Raw genomic sequence first — 20590 nt, 5'->3', positions numbered from 1 at the left:
CTTGGGGATTGGATCAGATTGTTGTAGGAGGTTAAACATCGCTGTGGGAGGCTTGGACGTTGACCTGAGCTGACCTTGGGGATTGGATCAGATTGTTGTAGGGGTTAAACATCGCTGTGGGAAGCTTGGACGTTGACCTGAGCTGACCTTGGGGATTGGATCAGATTGTTGTAGGAGGTTAAACATCGCTGTGGGAGGCTTGACGTTGACCTGAGCTGACCTTGGGGATTGGATCAGATTGTTGTAGGAGGTTAAACATCGCTGTGGGAGGCTTGGACGTTGACCTGAGCTGACCTTGGGGATTGGATCAGATTGTTGTAGGAGGTTAAACATCGCTGTGGGAGGCTTGGACGTTGACCTGAGCTGACCTTGGGGATTGGATCAGATTGTTGTAGGAGGTTAAACATCGCTGTGGGAAGCTTGGACGTTGACCTGAGCTGACCTTGGGGATTGGATCAGATTGTTGTAGGGGTTAAACATCGCTGTGGGAGGCTTGACGTTGACCTGAGCTGACCTTGGGGATTGGATCAGATTGTTGTAGGAGGTTAAACATCGCTGTGGGAAGCTTGGACGTTGACCTGAGCTGACCTTGGGGATTGGATCAGATTGTTGTAGGAGGTTAAACATCGCTGTGGGAAGCTTGGACGTTGACCTGAGCTGACCTTGGGGATTGGATCAGATTGTTGTAGGAGGTTAAACATCGCTGTGGGAAGCTTGGACGTTGACCTGAGCTGACCTTGGGGATTGGATCAGATTGTTGTAGGGGGTTAAACATCGCTGTGGGAAGCTTGGACGTTGACCTGGGCTGACCTTGGGGATTGGATCAGATTGTTGTAGGAGGTTAAACATCGCTGTGGGAAGCTTGGACGTTGACCTGAGCTGACCCTGTAGACTCCAGCTGCTGCATGTTCAGTAAAATAAGCAGACATGAGAGTTGGAGGCCCACAGCCTGGCCGTCTGCCAACAGATCCACAGATTCATGACTGTGTTAAACCATCAATTTGGCAGCGAGTTGAGCTCTGGTTCTGCTCCCTTGGAGAACAACTGTTTCTTTGGGTTGCTGTAGTCATTATATCTGCTGTCTGAAAGGTCTCTGACTCACTTCCTCACCTCCCACCTTTCCTTGTCTAGTTTGCTATAGGAGACCAATGCAAATTAAATTCTGCATGGAAGTTATTTATTTTATATCTATTTTTTTTAAAATATAACTAGGCAAGTCAGTTAAGAACAAATTCTTATTTACGATGACTACCTACACCGGCTGCAATCGCTGCCAAAGGTGTCTCAACAAAGTACAGAGTAAAGGGTCTGAATACTTATGCAAATGTGATATTTTCTGTTTTAAATATTTTTATTATATTTTTTTTTATATAAATTAGTAAAACTGTCAAACTGTTTTGGCTTTGTCATTATGGGGTATTGTGTGTAGATTGATGAGGGGGGAAAAAACAATTTTAATCAATTTTAGAATAAGTCTGTAACCCAACAGTATGGAAAAAGTCAAGCGGCCTGAAGGGCTTTCTGAATGCGCTAGGACTACCATTTGTAAAACACAACAAAAAGACCCGTGCTTACTGGGGTGTAACCTACCATGTCGGCGTGACCGACGTGAAATGGCTAGCTAGTTAGCGGGGTGCGCGTTAATAGAGCTTCAAGCGGTGACGTCACTCGCTCTGAGACCAGGAAGTAGTTGTTCGTGGGTGGCTGTTGTCTATGTGTGCAGAGGGTCCCTGGTTCGAGCCCAGGTAGGGGCGTGGACTGGGACAGAACATATACTGTGACATCGGCCCTTAATGGAATGTTATGAATGACCATCCGTATGTGAATGCTCATGTGAATGCCCATCTGTATGTGAATGCCCATCCGTGTGTGAATGTGTGAATGCCCATCCGTGTGTTAACATGTGAATGCCCATCCGTGTGTTAATGCTCATGTTAATGCTCGTGTGAATGCTCGTGTGAATGCCCATCCGTGTGTTAATGCTCATGTGAATGCTCATGTGAATGCCCATCCGTGTGTGAATGCCCATCCGTGTGTGAATGCCCATCCGTGTGTTAACATGTGAATGCCCATCCGTGTGTGAATGCTCATGTGAATGCCCATCCGTGTGTTAATGCTCATGTTAATGCTCGTGTGAATGCCCATCCGTGTGAATGCTCATGTGAATGCCCATCCGTGTGTGAATGCCCATCCGTGTGTGAATGCCCATCCGTGTGTGAATGCCCATCCGTGTGTGAATGCCCATCCGTGTGTGAATGCCCATCCGTGTGTGAATGCCCATCCGTGTGTTACTGTGTGAATGCCCATCCGTGTGTTACTGTGTGAATGCCCATCCGTGTGTTACTGTGTGAATGCCCATCCGTGTGTTACTGTGTGAATGCCCATCCGTGTGTTCGGCCCACCGTCTGTAAAAACAGGCCGTTCCATTGGCTTCATTAGTCCTGATTCCTGTGACTAATCAATCTGGCTGTTTAAAGTCTGAATATCAGCTACCTGACTTTATGAGGAGGAGATCTATCCCGCGTCTATTTGTAATGTTGTTTACACACAGAGAGAAATGCACAAGGATCTTTTTTTCGCTATGATCAGCTCGTAAAAAAAAATGTACGGAAACAAACTTGAAACAACTGATTTTATAAAAGTTTAAAAGTTTCAGTCTCGTTACTTTGTCGTCCATTTTATCTCCAGCCTGATGGCTACAGGAAATGCCACATACTCTTTCTACCGTATCCTACATCTGCTACATGATTGATGTTAGATTTGTTGTTTTTTTGTCGTGGTGTTGGTGGAAAGCTGCAGCGACCGATCTCTCCAACAGCACGCTGGGAATGGACAAGATAAATATTTTATGCTCCTGCCTTTGACAAAGTGGGCACTTCTTATCACCGGGCGACATCAGCGCTCACCTAAAAAGCCAATATGCCACTGGTTGAGAGAAATTGTCATTGTTTTTGGGCAGAATTATGTGAGGTTTTATGTGTTGTTGGGGGATGCGTCTTGGTCAGTTGAGCTCAGAAAATGTCGCCCCTGTCAACCTGCCTAATCTTGCCTGATGAGAGGTCCGACCATGGTCTCACCTCATCCCTATCCCTATCTCTCTTTCTCTCTCTTTCTCTCTCTTTCTCTCTCTTTCTCTCTCTTTCTCTCTCTTTCTCTCTCTTTCTCTCTTTCTCTCTCTTTCTCTCTCTCTCTCTCTGACCCCAATTCTCCCCAGGGTACTTTATTTATTCCTCTGTTAGTCTCCACCTCATCAGAGCAGATAAAAGCTTTTTATTGGTCAGTCAGTCATCAATGGGCTGGTCCTGGCTGAGAGACCGAGGCTCCAGGCAGACAGCCAGGCCATGAGCTCTGCCCAGAGTCGACTATGGATACTGGTCAGCTCTAGAAGCTAATGAGAGGATGCTGGGTAAAAATACCCTCCTGTTGGAGAAAGGCTGTCTGGGATTGTGATGTGGTCTGTTGTCTGAGTTCACACCTTTTTTTACTTTCGTTGTTAGTTTCTGTCTTGGAGGAGAACGAGATGCTTTGGAGGTAACTGGTTTAGTGGTGGGGCAGGGAGTCGGTCTTTATGCCCTCCTCCACCAAGGCACATTTTGAACATGTCTCTACCCTAACTGGGCATCTGGATGCCTGGGTGAAGCGTGTGGAAATGACCTGGTCTGTGTTGTCTTTATAGCTGCAGAAAGAAAAACCATAGCGACAGGTCAACATTTTGTGTGGAAATGACCTGGTCTGTGTTGTCTTTATAGCTGCAGAAAGAAAAACCATAGCGACAGGTCAACATTTTGAGAGGTGTTGCGTCATGTATGAACTGAACACTGGTCTGTGTTGTCTTTATAGCTGCAGAAAGAAAAACCATAGCGACAGGTCAACATTTTGAGAGGTGTTGCGTCATGTATGAACTGAACACTGACAGTCAATAATTGACCCTGGCTGTCACACCTCACACAGTAGGCTTCGTCTTCAGACTCCTTTCCCTGACATTCATTAGTTAGGAATCTGTCTCCAAATAAAAAACTACATCTAAATGCTCCCCAATGTATTTTAAATGTATTTATTTTTTTACCCCTTTTTCTCACCAATTTCAGGGTATCCAATTTAACCAGGGCCCGTGCCAATTGGTAGTTACAGTCTTGTCCCATCGCTGCAACTCCCGTACGGACTCGGGAGAGGCGAAGGTCGAGAGCCGCGCGTCTTCCCGAAACAAGACCCCGCCAAGCCGCACTTCTTCTTGACACAATTGTTCGCCTGACCCAAAAACCAGCCGCACCAATGTGTCGGAGGGAACACCGTACAGCTGACAACCGTGCATCTCGCTCAGCCCGCCACGAGGAGCGTGATGGGACGAGGACATCCCATGTGACCAAACCCTCCCCTAATCCGGATGACGCTGGGCCAATTGTGCGCCGCCTCGTGGGTCTCCCGGGTCGCGGTCGGCTGCGACACAGCCTGGAATCGAACCGGGGTCTGTAGTGACGCAGCTAGCACCGCTGCTCCCCAGTGTTTTAACAAGACCTAGTAATCCCATCCGTATCCTCAGTTATTCCTGGATTAGACTACGTGACGGTTCTGCTGTACTATCTGGTTACCGTGGATACGGGGGACTGACTGGAATTCTAGAACCCTGCTGAGCAACACGTGATTGTGATCATGTGCTTGTGGACTGAGAGCGGGGATGCAATGTATCCTCATAGCCTAGTATATCTGGCTGGGCCTTAATGACATTAGCAGATGTTGTTGTATCTTCATGCTGTTTTGAGCTATTTTAAAACTCATTATCTGTTTCTCTCACTCTCTCCAACTGTCAGTTCTTGTAAAAATCTAAAGCTCCGAGGCAGGCAGATGCTGAGATGTCAGTCTGAGAAAGAAATGAGAATCTCCTTTCTGGTAATCTTTCCTCCTCTGGTCGGGTGAATTATAAAGTTACTGCCTAGCCTTTCCTGAGTAGAACACCCATTCAACTGTCTTCCTATTCCGCCTTCATTTCTCATCAGAGCTCTTTTCATTATGGAGTCTCTTTATGTCTTAATGAGGAAGAGAATGGAGAGATGATGACGATGTTACCGCAACAGAGATACTTAGAACCAGATCATTACTGTGGATGAGAACAGAATGACTTAACTTACTGAAGTTGTCAAAGTTTATGGTGTAGTTCTTACATTACATTAAGAAGGAACATGTTTTCCACAGTTTTCCAGGTAGATAACTGGGCTAAAAGGGGATAGTTTTCCAAATGACACATACACTGCCAGGTAAGACTTGGCAACGGGGAGCCTGTCCCTGTTCACCAGGGCCCGTGTCTCAGCTGATGTCTGTCCCTGTTCACCAGGGCCCGTGTCTCAGCTGATGTCTGTCCCTGTTCACCAGGGCCCGTGGCACAGCTGATGCCTGTCCCTGTTCACCAGGGCCCGTGTCTCAGCTGACGTCTGTCCCTGTTCACCAGGGCCCGTGGCACAGCTGATGCCTGTCCCTGTTCACCAGGGCCCGTGTCTCAGCTGACGTCTGTCCCTGTTCACCAGGGCCCGTGGCACAGCTGATGCCGGTCCCTGTTCACCAGGGCCCGTGGCACAGCTGATGCCGGTCCCTGTTCACCAGGGCCGTGTCACAGCTGTCTATCTGTCCCTGTTCACCAGGGCCCGTGTCTCAGCTGTCTGTCCCTGTCCACCAGGGCCCGTGTCTGTCCCTGTCCACCAGGGCCCGTGTCTGTCCCTGTTCACCAGGGCCCGTGTCTCAGCTGTCTGTCCCTGTTTACCAGGGCCCGTGTCTCAGCTGTCTGTCCCTGTCCACCAGGGCCCGTGTCTCAGCTGTCTGTCCCTGTTCAGTTGAAACAGGGCCCGTGTCTCAGCTGTCTGTCCCTGTTTACCAGGGCCCGTGTCTCACAGCTGTCTGTCCCTGTCCACCAGGGCCCGTGTCTCAGCTGTCTGTCCCTGTTCACCAGGGCCCGTGTCTCAGCTGTCTGTCCCTGTTTACCAGGGCCCGTGTCTCAGCTGTCTGTCCCTGTTTACCAGGGCCCGTGTCTCTGTTGATGTCTGTCCCTGTCCACCAGGGCCCGTGTCTCTGTTGATGTCTGTCCCTGTCCACCAGGGCCCGTGTCTCAGCTGTCTGTCCCTGTTTACCAGGGCCCGTGTCTCTGTTGATGTCTGTCCCTGTCCACCAGGGCCCGTGTCTCAGCTGTCTGTCCCTGTTTACCAGGGCCCGTGTCTCAGCTGTCTGTCCCTGTTTACCAGGGCCCGTGTCTCTGTTGATGTCTGTCCCTGTTTACCAGGGCCCGTGTCTCAGCTGTCTGTCCCTGTCCACCAGGGCCCGTGTCTCTGTTGATGTCTGTCCCTGTCCACCAGGGCCCGTGTCTCAGCTGTCTGTCCCTGTTTACTATGGCCCGTGTCTCTGTTGATGTCTGTCCCTGTCCACCAGGGCCCGTGTCTCAGCTGATGTCTGTACCTGTTCACCAGGGCCCGTGTCTCAGCTGTCTGTCCCTGTTTACCAGGGCCCGTGTCTCAGCTGTCTGTCCCTGTCCACCAGGGCCCGTGTCTCAGCTGTCTGTCCCTGTCCACCAGGGCCCGTGTCTCAGCTGTCTGTCCCTGTCCACCAGGGCCCGTGTCTCAGCTGTCTGTCCCTGTCCACCAGGGCCCTGTCTCAGCTGTCTGTCCCTGTCCACCAACCCGTGGTCCTCAGCTGTCTGTCCCTGTTCACCAGGGCCCGTGTCTCAGCTGTCTGTCCCTGTTCCTCCCTGAGTCGTACGTGTTTCTTCGCAGCACCTTGTTGATAGGAGCTGAATCTCTTTAATACTGTGTCAGTTGAAACAGGGCCTGTTACTGTGTGTGTTTCTCCAGACATAAGACTTAATGTGTTTTGTCTCTTCCAGGCGTCCTTCCTCACCAAGAAGCTCAACATCACAGGGAAGAGGGAAACCTGGCCATATGGGTAAGGCCTGCTCTCTCTCAGCGTGTCGGACACTCCTCTGGGTCCCAAATGGCAACCTGTTCCCTACATGGTGCACTGCTTTTGACCTGGGCTCATATGGGGAACAGGATCTAGATCCCTTCATCTGCTTTGACTTCCTGTTCCTCCTTGTAGAAATGATATGGTCCTGCAGTGATCTCTCTCTCTGTCCTGTAACATATGGTCCTGCAGTGATCTCCCCCTGTCCTATAACATATGGTCCTGCAGTGATCTCTCTCTCTGTCCTGTAACATATGGTCCTGCAGTGATCTCTCTCTCTCTGTCCTATAACATATGGTCCTGCAGTGATCTCTCTCTCTGTCCTATAACATATGGTCCTGCAGTGATCTCTCTCTCTCTCTCTGTCCTATAACATATGGTCCTGCAGTGATCTCTCTCTCTCTGTCCTATAACATATGGTCCTGCAGTGATCTCTCTCTCTCTGTCCTATAACATATGGTCCTGCAGTGATCTCTCTCCTGTCCTGTAACATATGGTCCTGCAGTGATCTCTCTCTCTCTGTCCTATAACATATGGTCCTGCAGTGATCTCTCTCTCTGTCCTATAACATATGGTCCTGCAGTGATCTCTCTCTCTCTGTCCTATAACATATGGTCCTGCAGTGATCTCTCTCTCTGTCCTATAACATATGGTCCTGCAGTGATCTCTCTCCCTGTCCTGTAACATATGGTCCTGCAGTGATCTCTCTCTCTCTGTCCTATAACATATGGTCCTGCAGTGATCTCTCTCTCTCTGTCCTGTAACATATGGTCCTGCAGTGATCTCTCTCTCCCCTGTCCTGTAACATATGGTCCTGCAGTGATCTCTCTCTCTGTCCTATAACATATGGTCCTGCAGTGATCTCTCTCTCTGTCCTATAACATATGGTCCTGCAGTGATCTCTCGCTCTGTCCTGTAACATATGGTCCTGCAGTGATCTCTCTCCCTGTCCTGTAACATATGGTCCTGCAGTGATCTCTCTCTCTCTCTGTCCTATAACATATGGTCCTGCAGTGATCTCTCTCTCTGTCCTATAACATATGGTCCTGCAGTGATCTCTCTCTCTGTCCTATAACATATGGTCCTGCAGTGATCTCTCTCCCTGTCCTGTAACATATGGTCCTGCAGTGATCTCTCTCTCTCTGTCCTATAACATATGGTCCTGCAGTGATCTCTCTCTCTGTCCTGTAACATATGGTCCTGCAGTGATCTCTCTCTCTCCCTGTCCTGTAACATATGGTCCTGCAGTGATCTCTCTCTCTCTCTGTCCTATAACATATGGTCCTGCAGTGATCTCTCTCTCTCTCTGTCCTGTAACATATGGTCCTGCAGTGATCTCTCTCTCTCCCTGTCCTATAACATATGGTCCTGCAGTGATCTCTCTCTCTCTATCCTATAACATATGGTCCTGCAGTGATCTCTCTCTCTATCCTATAACATATGGTCCTGCAGTGATCTCTCTCTGTCCTATAACATATGGTCCTGCAGTGATCTCTCTCTCTGTCCTATAACATATGGTCCTGCAGTGATCTCTCTCTCTATGTCCTATAACATATGGTCCTGCAGTGATCTCCCCCTGTCCTATAACATATGGTCCTGCAGTGATCTCTCTCTGTCCTATAACATATGGTCCTGCAGTGATCTCTCTCTGTCCTATAACATATGGTCCTGCAGTGATCTCTCTCTCTGTCCTGTAACATATGGTCCTGCAGTGATCTCTCTCTCTATGGTCCTGTCCTGTCCTGTAACATATGGTCCTGCAGTGATCTCTCTCTCTGTCCTATAACATATGGTCCTGCAGTGATCTCTCTCTCTGTCCTATAACATATGGTCCTGCAGTGATCTCTCTCTCTCTGTCCTGTAACATATGGTCCTGCAGTGATCTCTCTCTCTCTGTCCTATAACATATGGTCCTGCAGTGATCTCTCTCTCTGTCCTATAACATATGGTCCTGCAGTGATCTCTCCCTGTCCTATAACATATGGTCCTGCAGTGATCTCTCCCTGTCCTATAACATATGGTCCTGCAGTGATCTCTCTCTCTCTGTCCTATAACATATGGTCCTGCAGTGATCTCTCTCTCTGTCCTATAACATATGGTCCTGCAGTGATCTCTCTCTCTGTCCTGTAACATATGGTCCTGCAGTGATCTCTCTCTCTCTGTCCTGTAACATATGGTCCTGCAGTGATCTCTCTCTCTGTCCTATAACATATGGTCCTGCAGTGATCTCTCTCTCTGTCCTATAACATATGGTCCTGCAGTGATCTCTCTCTCTGTCCTGTAACATATGGTCCTGCAGTGATCTCTCTCTGTCCCGTAACATATGGTCCTGCAGTGATCTCTCTGTCCTATAACATATGGTCCTGCAGTGATCTCTCTCTCTCTGTCCTATAACATATGGTCCTGCAGTGATCTCTCTCTCTGTCCTATAACATATGGTCCTGCAGTGATCTCTCTCTCTGTCCTATAACATATGGTCCTGCCTCATTTGATGCAATAGGAACAGGAACTCGGCATCCATTCTGATTTGAGTCAGTCTGTTGCAGGCAGGGAGAGATGCATAGTTTTTGCATAATTTGGCTGAATCAGTCTGGCTTGCAGGTGTTTCTTCCTTCTTGTCTGTAATATTGTTCTCGCCACCAATCTGTAGCCAGTCACTGTCCATGTCAAACAGTCTTTTTTTTCCAGAGGCTTGAACAGTGGTCTCTCTCTCTGTCTCTCTCTCTCTCTCTCTCTCTGTCTCTCTCTCTGTCTCTCTCTCTCTCTCTCTCTCTCTCTCTCTCTCTCTCTCTCTCTCTCAGGATACAGCAGGTCAGGAGCGGTTCCACGCGTTAGGTCCCATCTACTACAGAGACTCCAACGGAGCCATATTGGTCTATGACATCACAGATGAGGACTCTTTCCAGAAGGTGGCTATGATCTCCTCAGGGAGAACAGCGGAGCCGTGTCCCAAAGAGCACCCTATTCCCTATACAGTGCACTACATTTGACCAGGGCCCATAGGGAAACGGGGTGCTATTAGGAACACAGCCTCTGGAGAGAAGAACATAATTTAAAAATGAGTTCCATAGAAATGTCAAGATGTATTATTATGGAAAATGGTTTCTTTTGATATTCATATTTAATTTGCATCGGTGTCTCTGTGTTCTAATGTTGAAATGTTGTTTTCTTGAACTGTAAATCGATGTGAAATGTAATGTTTTTGCTTTGTAGGTGAAAAACTGGGTCAAAGAATTGAGGAAAATGTTGGGGAATGAGATTTGTTTATGTATAGTAGGTAAGTTATTGCAGACCATAGCTAACTTTTCACTTTTCAACACTTATTTTGTTTGTCACATTTCACCCTGTAAATGGATCGATCTTGGGTAGGGTAACCTAGTGGTTAGAGGTGGGGTGGCCTAGTAACCAAAAGGTCGCAAGTTCGAATTCCCGAGCTGACAAGGTAAAAATCTGTCGTTCTGCCCCTGAACAGGCAGTTAACCAACTGTTCCTAGACCGTCATTGAAAATAAGAATTTGTTCTTAACTGACTTGCCTAGTTAAATAAAGGTTAAAAAAAATTGCGCTCTCCCTCTGAAATGTCAAAGCCTAGAACTTTCAACCCTGACGTTCAAAGTCTTCTCCGACCAGCAGCTAGGGAACCTTTCAAATGCAGGACGAGTTGCACGGAGTAGATAATTGTTGACATTGTTGTGGTTACATCCTCCTCAATATTTATGTGATATCTTAACTAGAGCCCGACCCGTATGGGATTTGTGGTTCCGACACTGATTCTAGGGAGGCAAAAGTCACCGATTTTGATATTGGTTTTTAGATGTGGCATGAAAAACACACTTTTTTTTCTCACAAATTGTGTTTCATAGGTTTATTAACAGATTCTCCAAATTATGATTTCTTAACTAAATATTAAAAATAACGCATCATTTAAGAACATTTTATTTGTTGTTTACAAGATAACCACCAAAAAGCTACTATATCCTAAATAAATACGAAAGTAAATATAAAACCGTTGTTCAGTTTACCACTTAGACAAATATTTAAGTTGTACCTATCTATGGCAGTGCATAAGAATGCAGAGGTGTCTGTGCTGAAACACCACAAGCACACTAATAAACAAGAAGGTCTCAAAGTCAATCTGAAACTGCACTGTTCACAACCTAGGCATTGAGATGCAGGCGAAATACCTTGCTGGCGAGCTAGGCGAACTACCTTGCTGGCTAGCTAGGCGAACTACCTTGCTGGCTAGCTAGGCGAACTACCTTGCTGGCGAGCTAGGCGAACTACCTTGCTGGCGCTAGGCGAAACTACCTTGCTGGCGAGCTAGCGAACTACCTTGCTGGCGAGCTAGGCGAACTACCTTGCTGGCGAGCTAGGCGAACTACCTTGCTGGCGAGCTAGGCGAAATACCTTGCTGGCGAGCTAGGCGAACTACCTTGCTGGCGAGCTAGGCGAACTACCTTGCTGGCGAGCTAGGCGAACTACCTTGCTGGCGAGCTAGGCGAACTACCTTGCTGGCGAGCTAGGCGAACTACCTTGCTGGCGAACTACCTTGCTGGCGAGCTAGGCGAACTACCTTGCTGGCGAGCTAGGCGAACTACCTTGCTGGCGAGCTAGGCGAACTACCTTGCTGGCGAGCTAGGCGAACTACCTTGCTGGCGAGCTGGCGAACTTGCTGGCGAGCTAGGCGAACTACCTTGCTGGCGAGCTAGGCGAACTACCTAACGTAGGCGAACTACCTTGCTGGCGAGCTAGGCGTGGAATACCTTGCTGAAAGATGAAAGATGTGATGAGGACAGGGCTGCTTACTTGGTGAAGTGTACTTTATTTACTTATTCAAATATGCTGTGGCAAACTAGTCACTGTCAAGCCACCATGGCTGCTCTTTCTGGCGTTGTGACGTAGAGCTGAATGATGCTCAGTGAGCAGTCCATAGAGCGCCCTCTTCACACGGATTTGTTTATTCTATGTATAAAATATCTGCGCTTTAGCTGTGGAATGAAGATACAAATATTTTTGTAAAAGACTAATATCAGCCGAAGTGTGTGTGTATATATGTTGGTCAATCAAATGTATTTATAAAGCCCTTTTTGCATCAGTCAATGTCACAAAGTGCTGTACAGAAACCCATCCTAAAACCCCAAACAGCAAGCAATGCAGGTGTAGAAGCACGGTGGCTAGGAAAAACTCCATAGAAAGGACAAAACTTAGGATGACACCTAGAGAGGAACCAGGCTATGTGGGGTGGCCAGTCCTCTTTTGGCTGTGCCGGGTGGAGATTATAACAGAACATGGCCAAGATGTTCAAACGTTCATAGATGACCTGCATGGTCCGATAATAATAATCACATATTGGTCAACCGATTTTTATGGGATCTTAACTAGACTAACTGCTGTGGGAAAGTTATTTTAATTGTTTGTTTTCTCACAAAAATGAGGGGGGACATTTTACATGTTGCATTTTATGTTTTTGTTCAGTGTGTGTACACACACACATCATACCTACACACATGTGCACACTGAACAAAAATGCAATTTGGTGTAATTGTGTGTGGTGGTCATTGACTTCTGCATTGTAGATCATGAGTTAAACTAACGCTGTCACATGAGAGGGTTCTAACCTCAATTGTCTCTTCCTGGTTAAATAAAGTGTGCCTTCAATCTACTAGACGTACAGTTGGTGGTGCCAATGTTTAAATATACCGTATGTGATCTCTAAACTAATACATCCTCTTTGTTCCTCTCTTAGGTAATAAAGTAGATCTGGAGAAGGAGAGACATGTATCAGTTGAAGAGGCAGAAGGGTTCGTTTTGTCACTCTTCTCCTGTAACTGTACCGTAGAGAGACCTTGTACAGCAGGCGGTGTTCAGTCTTATCAGCTTATGGTGCTGTACTGCTGTTGCACTACCTTTTCATAACGGTGTCTAAACATGAAGTCCACAGCCTTTCTTTTTCCTATGTGAACGTTGATGTAATTGAACAGTGATTTGGTCGGAATATTGATAACTAAAACGCACATTTTGTCTGTGAGTGTTGACAATGGAATGGTGATTGGTTGTAACGGATTGGTCTGTTTTTTTCTCTGTGGATTCCTCTCCTCCACAGGTATGCAGAGTCGGTGGGGGCGAAACACTATCACACATCAGCCAAACTAAACAAGGGGATAGAAGAACTGTTCCTTGACTTGTGTAAAAGTAAGCAGCCGTTCTCACGTGTTCTGGAATAGTGATGGTGAATGTAATGGCTCCGGTTCAGACAAATATAAAATACTTGAAACGATTCTATTATAATGGACCAAGTGGTAGGACTTTGATTTTTGTCGGTGGTACTTCTGAATTTTGTAGCTAGGACTTATAAAGATTTTTGTTTGTAGGATGTTTGGCTTTTCTTGGTTGTAAGGACTTTCAGCTTTTGTTGGTAGGACTTTGAAGTTTTTTTGTTGGTAGGACTTTGTCTCCCACAGGACTTATAAAGTTGGTAGGACTTTTTGTTTGTAGGACTTTGTCTCCCACAGTACTGACTCTCCCTTTTGTTGGTAGGACTTTGTCTCCCACAGTACTGACTCTCCCTCTCGTCTCCCTTTTGTTGGTAGGACTTTGTCTCCCACAGTACTGACTCTCCCTCTCGTCTCCCTTTTGTTGGTAGGACTTTGTCTCCCACAGTACTGACTCTCCCTTTTGTTGGTAGGACTTTGTCTCCCACAGTTTTGTTGGTAGGACTTTGTCTCCCACAGTACTGACTCTCCCTTTTGTTGGTAGGACTTTGTCTCCCACTACTCCCCTTTTGTTGGTAGGACTACTGACTCTTTGTTGTTGGTAGGACTTTGTCTCCCACAGTACTGACTCTCCTTTGTCTCCCACAGTACTCTCTCCTTTTTGTTGGTAGGACTTTGTCTCCCTTTTGTTGGTAGGACTTTGTCTCCCACAGTACTGACTCTCCCTTTTGTTGGTAGGACTTTGTCTCCCACAGTACTGACTCTCCCTTTTGTTGGTAGGACTTTGTCTCCCACAGTACTGACTCTCCCTCTCGTTGACAGGAATGATGGAGACGGCCCAAGCAGAGGAGAGGGCGAAGGGTAACGGAGCCAGCCAGTCAACGACATCACGAAGGGGGGTACAGATCGTGGACGATGACCCTCAAGCCGCCACGGCCGCGGGGGGCTGCTGCTCATCCGCTTAACCCCTCCACGTCCCAACTTACCCCCTCCACGTCCCAACTTACCCCATCCTCCCCCTTTCCCCCCCTTAAGCAACCAGGACTGTTGCCTCCCCTCATCTCCCTCCTTATGACATGAAGACTGCTGTTCTCCCTCTGAGTCGTCATCCACTTTACTCACTACACTTCTCCCTCTACGAACAATGTGCTTATATACCATTCTGTATACTGTAATGTTCATTCATTGGCCCCCCCCTCCTGACCCATCCATATGAGACCTCTGACCCCCTCCCGACCCATCCCTATGAGACATCTGACCCCCCCCTCCTGACCCATCCATATGAGACCTCTGACCCTCCCCCTCCTGACCCATCCCTATGAGACCTCTGACCCCCCCCTGACCCATCCATATGAGACCTCTGACCCCCTCCCGACCCATCCATATGAGACCTCTGACCCCCTCCCGACCCATCCCTATGAGACCTCTGACCCCCCCCTCCTGACCCATCCATATGAGACCTCTGACCCCCCCCCCTGACCCATCCCTATGACCTCTGACCCCCCCCCTCCTGACCCATCCATATGAGACCCCCCTCCTGACCCATCCATATGAGACCTCTGACCCCCCCCTGACCATCCCTATGAGACCTCTGACCCCCTCCCTCCTGACCCATCCCTATGAGGCCTCTGACCCATCCCTATGAGGCCTCTGACCCCCCCCCCCCTGACCCATCCCTATGAGACCTCTGACCTCCTGACCCATCCATATGAGACCTCTGACCCCCCCCCCCCTGACCCATCCATATGAGACCTCTGAGTGATGAAAAGAACATGGAAGGAATGAATCTGCCTCTCCTCTGTCTTTCTACAAACTAGCAGATGGACTTCTAACACACTAGTGTGAAATACACACTCACACACTGTCCCCACCTCTCTCAAATAAACACAAACCAACAGACCGTTCTAAATTATAAATCAAACACTCATACCCCAGATTTTTTTTAGGCCTTTTTTTTTGCGAGGATAATGTGCATGATGGGGTGATCTGTCTCTGAAGGCTTCATTTTGTTTCACTTTAGAGAAAGAAGAAAATAAACTGATCTTTCTTTATTGTTGATAAACTAATGTACATGTTGTATGGAAATGTGTCCAAGCCCTTGGTACTGCTTCTTCTTCTGTGGTGGTGAAGTGGTGAAAGCCCTCTGATTCCATCATCCAGCTCTTTTCTTCAAGCTTCTCGGTAGGAGTCCCACCTGTGGTCTTGAAGCTTCTCGGTAGGAGTCCCACCTGTGGTCTTGAAGCTTCTCGGTAGGAGTCCCACCTGTGGTCTTGAAGCTTCTCGGTAGGAGTCCCACCTGTGGTCTTGAAGCTTCTCGGTAGGAGTCCCACCTGTGGTCTTGAAGCTTCTCGGTAGGAGTCCCACCTGTGGTCTTTAAGCTTCTCGGTAGGAGTCCCACCTGTGGTCTTGAAGCCTCTCGGTAGGAGTCCCACCTGTGGTCTTGAAGCCTCTCGGTAGGAGTCCCACCTGTGGTCTTGAAGCCTCTCGGTAGGAGTCCCACCTGTCTCTGTAACCTTGTTGATTTAAGTTCTAAAAGACTAAACTGATCCTAGATCAGCATTTCTGCTCTGAGACCCTTTATGAATACAGACATTGTCATTTTTCAATAACAACAAAAAAATGGCAGTTCTCTCCTCCCCTCCTCTCTCTTGATCTTTCTCTCTGATTTAAAATGCAGGTTTGTTGCACTGACCCGTCACCATCAATGCTTTTGTTCCACTGTGTTTTCTTCTTGTTTGCCGAGTTGCTCCGTGAAAAATGTAAATGACATACAAAAAAATACATTGTTAAAAAAACAACCCCAAAAAACGTATGAATAACGTTGGATGTTTTATCTGCTTTTTACAAGCTTTGGGGAAATGATACGCAGGTGTAGAAAAGTGTACAATAGTCTTGTTAATGATTGTAAAATGAAATAACAATTGTGGATGAAAGCACACTTTCTGGAATTGTAATTTTTTTAACTGCTAGTGTCGTGTGTTTTTGTAATAGAACAATTATAACTATTTACAACACATAGGTGTCAAATACATTGTCATTCTTTTTAATGAAACAATTGAAGCTTCACTTCACATCCTCCAACCGTTTTGAACTTAGACTCAAACATATTCAGAATACATAGAGTTCGGTCGTCACGTACTGCTTATGATTGGAGGACATGTTCTTCTGATTGGAGGAGGACATGTTCTTCTGATTGGAGGAGGACATTGGAGGAGGGCGTGTTCTTCTGATTGGAGGAGGATTGGAGGAGGACATGTTCTTCTGATTGGAGGAGGACATGTTCTTCTGATTGGAGGAGGACATGTTCTTCTGATTGGAGGAGGACATGTTCTTCTGATTGGAGGAGGACATGTTCTTCTGATTGGAGGAGGACATGTTCTTCTGATTGGAGGAGGACATGTTCTTCTGATTGAGGACATGTTCTTCTGATTGGAGGAGGGCGTGTGCTTCTGATTGGAGGAGGACGTGTGCTTCTGATTGGAGGAGGACGTGTGCTTCTGATTGGAGGAGGACGTGTTCTTCTGATTGGAGGAGGACGTGTTCTGCTGCTTCTGATTGGAGGAGGACGTGTTCTGCTGCTTCTGATTGGAGGAGGACGTGTTCTGCTGCTTCTGATTGGAGGAGGACATGTTCTGCTGATTGGAGGAGGACATGTGCTTCTGATTGGAGGAGGACATGTTCTGCTGCTTCTGATTGGAGGAGGACATGTTGTAAAAGTGTAACTTCCTGAGACGATACCAACGGCGCCGGCTCCACCAAGAGGAGACCTACGGGGAGGGAGACTTCATTCCAGATCTTATGTTATTTAATCACATGTCAATGGTGGATTTCTGCAGGGAAACGGGGAGAGATTCATGATTGGTCTCTACTCTACAGACCTGGGTTCAAAGACTATTCAACTATGTTTGCTTGTGCCAGATAGTCAGGGTTTACACTTTTAGTTCCAAACTCAGTCACAGCTAAAGTATTGGTAATGATATCGTATAGTGTTTGAACCCAGATGTGCTATTCTGCCCTGGTTTATTCTGCACCAGGATGAAAAGCTTAATTTCATTTGCTGACTGGTTAAACCCAGTCACTACAGCCTCTGGTCTCCATAAGAGGTAACCATATGGTGCTGACTGGTTAAACCCAGTCACTACAGCCTCTGGTCTCCATAAGACTTAATACAGTGACCAGGTAGACCTACATACTGTATCCATGCCGCGATAGAGAGATTCCCCTACACCAGGGCTCTCCAAACCCTGTTCCTGGAGATCTACTGTCCTGTAGGTTTTCACTCCAAACCCTGTTCCTGGAGATCCACTGTCCTGTAGGTTTTCACTCCAAACCCTGTTCCTGGAGATCTACTGTCCTGTAGGTTTTCACTCCAAACCCTGTTCCTGGAGATCTACTGTCCTGTAGGTTTTCACTCCAACCCTAATCTAGCACACCTGATTTATAATAATTAGCTGGTTGATAAACTGAATCAGGTTAGTTACAACTGGGGTTGAAAGGAAAACCTACAGGAGGGTAGATCTCCGGGAACAGGGTTGGACAGCCCTGCCTTACACATTTGACAAGCTCAGTCTTCAATGAAGCAGTCTTCATGGTTTGGGTTGTTCTAGAGGCTGGGTTGTTCCCGAGTGGCGCAGCAGTCTAAGGCACTGCATCTCCGTGCAAGAGGCGTCACTACAGTCCCCGGTTTGTATCCAGGCTGTATTACATCCGGCCGTGATTGGGAGTCCCAGAGGGCGGCGCACAATTGGCCCAGCATCGTCCGGGTTTGGCCAGGGTAGGGCCGTCATTGTAAATAAGAATGTGTTCTTAACTAACTTGCCTAGTTAAATAAAGGTTAAATAAAAAAATTCAATAAATGTGGAAGTCTACCTAAATATCAATTTACACCACTCAGATATTACCCATGTAATTTAAACCATACAAAGGGCGATTCTGCTGACTATTGAGATACTTTTGTGTGTGTATATAGTGAATCCCCTTAAAATGAGTGGATGCGGATATTTCAGCCGCACCTGTTGCTGACAGGTGTATAACACCGAGCACACAGCCATGCAATCTCCATAGACAAACATTGACAGTAGAATGGCCTCACTGAAGAGCTCAGTGACTTTCAACGTGGCACCGTCATAGGATGCCACTTTTCCAACAAGTCAGTTCGTCTGTCCTGTTAGAGCTTCCCCGCTCAACTGTAAGTGCTGTTATTGTGAAGTGGAAACGTCTAGGAGCAGTAACGGCTCAGCCGCGAAGTGGTAGGCCACACAAGCTCACAGAACGGGACCGCAGAGTGTTGAAGCATGTAACGTGTAAACAATGTCTGTCCTCGGTTGCAACACTCACTACCGAGTTCCAAAGTGCTTCTGGAAGCAACATCAGCACAATAACTGTTTGTCTGGTGTCGTGGAAATTTCCTCTATTTAGCAAATCATGAGAGCAAACCACACACAGTCAGAGTTCGTTATCACAAAATCCATCTTTAATTATATGAGCTCTATCACAACCCTGTGACTCTCAGATCAATTCAGTGTCTATCAAAGAATTCTCTGAGAGTCCCTTCCACATTTCAACTGAGAGCCTTTATAGCAAAGACACACACAGGATAAGACAGCATCGGCATAATTCATTGTTCAGCTTTGTCTCCTAAACTATGTTATTTTCTCAAACTCAGAACCATAAACCAATCCTCCATATCAACAGGCATATATCAAATCCATCCTATATTGACAAGATCACAGAGACACACTGACTGGCACACAGACATTGTGGAGCCAAGAGATACACGCTTGACCTCTCCCCTCTCTCCGGGCCAAGCAACTTAGTCCTGACAGAGAACAGATACTGCAACCCCGTCACAGTATTATACAAAAATAACATTCTGATGAGAAGTAACTTACAAACATATGATGAATATAAAACATCTTAACTATGTTACCAACCAATTCTGATTATTCCCCAACACTGGAGCTTCATGAAATGGGTTTCCATGGCCGAGCAGCCACACACAAGCATAAGATCACCATGCTCAATGCCAAGCGTTGGCTAGAGTGGTGTAAAGCTTGCTGCCATTGGACTCTGGAGCAGTTGAAATGTGTTCTCTGGAGCGATGAATCACTTCACCATCTGGCAGTCCAAGGGACGAATCTGTGTTTGGTGGATGCCAGGAGAACGCTACCTGCCTCTATGAATAATACCAACTGTAAGATTTGGTGGTCTGGTGCAGTTTTTCATGGTTCGTGCTAGGCCCCTTAGTTCCAGTATAGGGAAATATTTATTCTACAGCAAACAATGACATTCTAGATTGTTCTGTGCTTCCTACTAGGATCACCACTTTATTTTAAGAATGTGAAATGTCAGAATAATATTAGAGAGAATGATTTATTTCAGCTTTTATTTATTTCATCACATTCCCAGTTGGTCAGAAGTTTACATGCTACCAAATACTAATTGAGTGTATTGCCATTCAATTGTTTAACTTGAGTCAAACGTTTCAGGTAGCCTTACACACTTCCCACAATAAGTCTCTAAGAACGTGTTTCATTCCTGAGCGGTATGACGGCTGCGTGGTCCCATGGTGTTTATAATTGCGTACTATTGTTTGTACAGATAAACATGGTACCTTCAGGCGTTTGGAAATTGCTCCCAAGGTTGAACCAGACTTCTGGAGGTCTACAATTTGTTTTTGGAGGTCTTGGCTGATTTATTTTGATTTTCCCATGATATCAAGCAAAGAGGCACTGAGTTTGAAGGTAGGCCTTGAAATACATCCACTGGTACACCTCCAATGGACTGAAATGATATCAATTAGCCTATCAGAAGCTTCTAATGTCATGACATAATTTTCTGGAATTTTACAAGCTGTTTAAAGGCACAGTCAACTTAGTGTATGTAAACTTCTGACCCACTGGAATTGTAATACAGTGAATTATAAGTGAAATAATCTGTCGTTAAACAATTGTTGGAAAAATTACTTGTTTCATGCACAAAGGAGATGTCCTAACCGACTTGCCAAAACTATAGTTTGTTAACAAGAAAAGTGTGGAGTGGTTGAAAAACAACTTTTAATGACTCCAACTGTATGTGCACCACCTCATTGATCTCTCTCTCTCTGCTGAGTCCTGCAAACCCATTGGGTAACGCTGGGCAGGCCTCTTGCTAGCTGTCACTCAAATGCAGGAGACTGGCGCTCATTGGCTATAACTTGAATTACTAGGGGGCTGGCCCACGTTGGTGGAAATGTAGAGAAAATGGCTTTAAAAAACAGTTGCTTTTAAACTAGGGATTTGACGGTTAATTGAGATAAAGTAATTCTGCTCTTAGATTAAGCATGTATGACCTATACATGGACACATCCAGCCCAAAGAGGGAGGTTTAAAAAAAAAAGACTTTCTTATTTGCCAAAGTACTGTCTGTAACTGACTTTCTGCACTCTACATCATATATATT

At 46.6% G+C, this 20590-nt stretch overlaps 1 protein-coding gene across 1 annotated transcript in view; it reads left to right on the top strand.

The window, feature by feature from the left end:
* rab21 (RAB21, member RAS oncogene family) overlaps positions 1-14660 on the top strand; it is a 30627-nt gene extending 15967 nt beyond the window's left edge. The window contains 7 exon segments of the mRNA XM_064960034.1: positions 6863-6902; positions 6905-6921; positions 9741-9848; positions 10153-10216; positions 12685-12739; positions 13042-13130; positions 13973-14660. Coding sequence (XP_064816106.1) covers positions 6863-6902; positions 6905-6921; positions 9741-9848; positions 10153-10216; positions 12685-12739; positions 13042-13130; positions 13973-14115 — 516 coding nt within the window. The 3' untranslated portion in view covers positions 14116-14660.
* Positions 14661-20590: the final 5930 nt, after the last annotated feature.

The sequence above is a fragment of the Oncorhynchus masou genome, unplaced genomic scaffold, assembly GCF_036934945.1.
Source record: "Oncorhynchus masou masou isolate Uvic2021 unplaced genomic scaffold, UVic_Omas_1.1 unplaced_scaffold_1905, whole genome shotgun sequence".
NCBI classification, from domain to species: domain Eukaryota; kingdom Metazoa; phylum Chordata; class Actinopteri; order Salmoniformes; family Salmonidae; genus Oncorhynchus; species Oncorhynchus masou.
The sequence above is the reverse complement of the archived record's forward strand: the minus strand, read 5'-3'. Positions and strand labels throughout refer to the sequence as shown.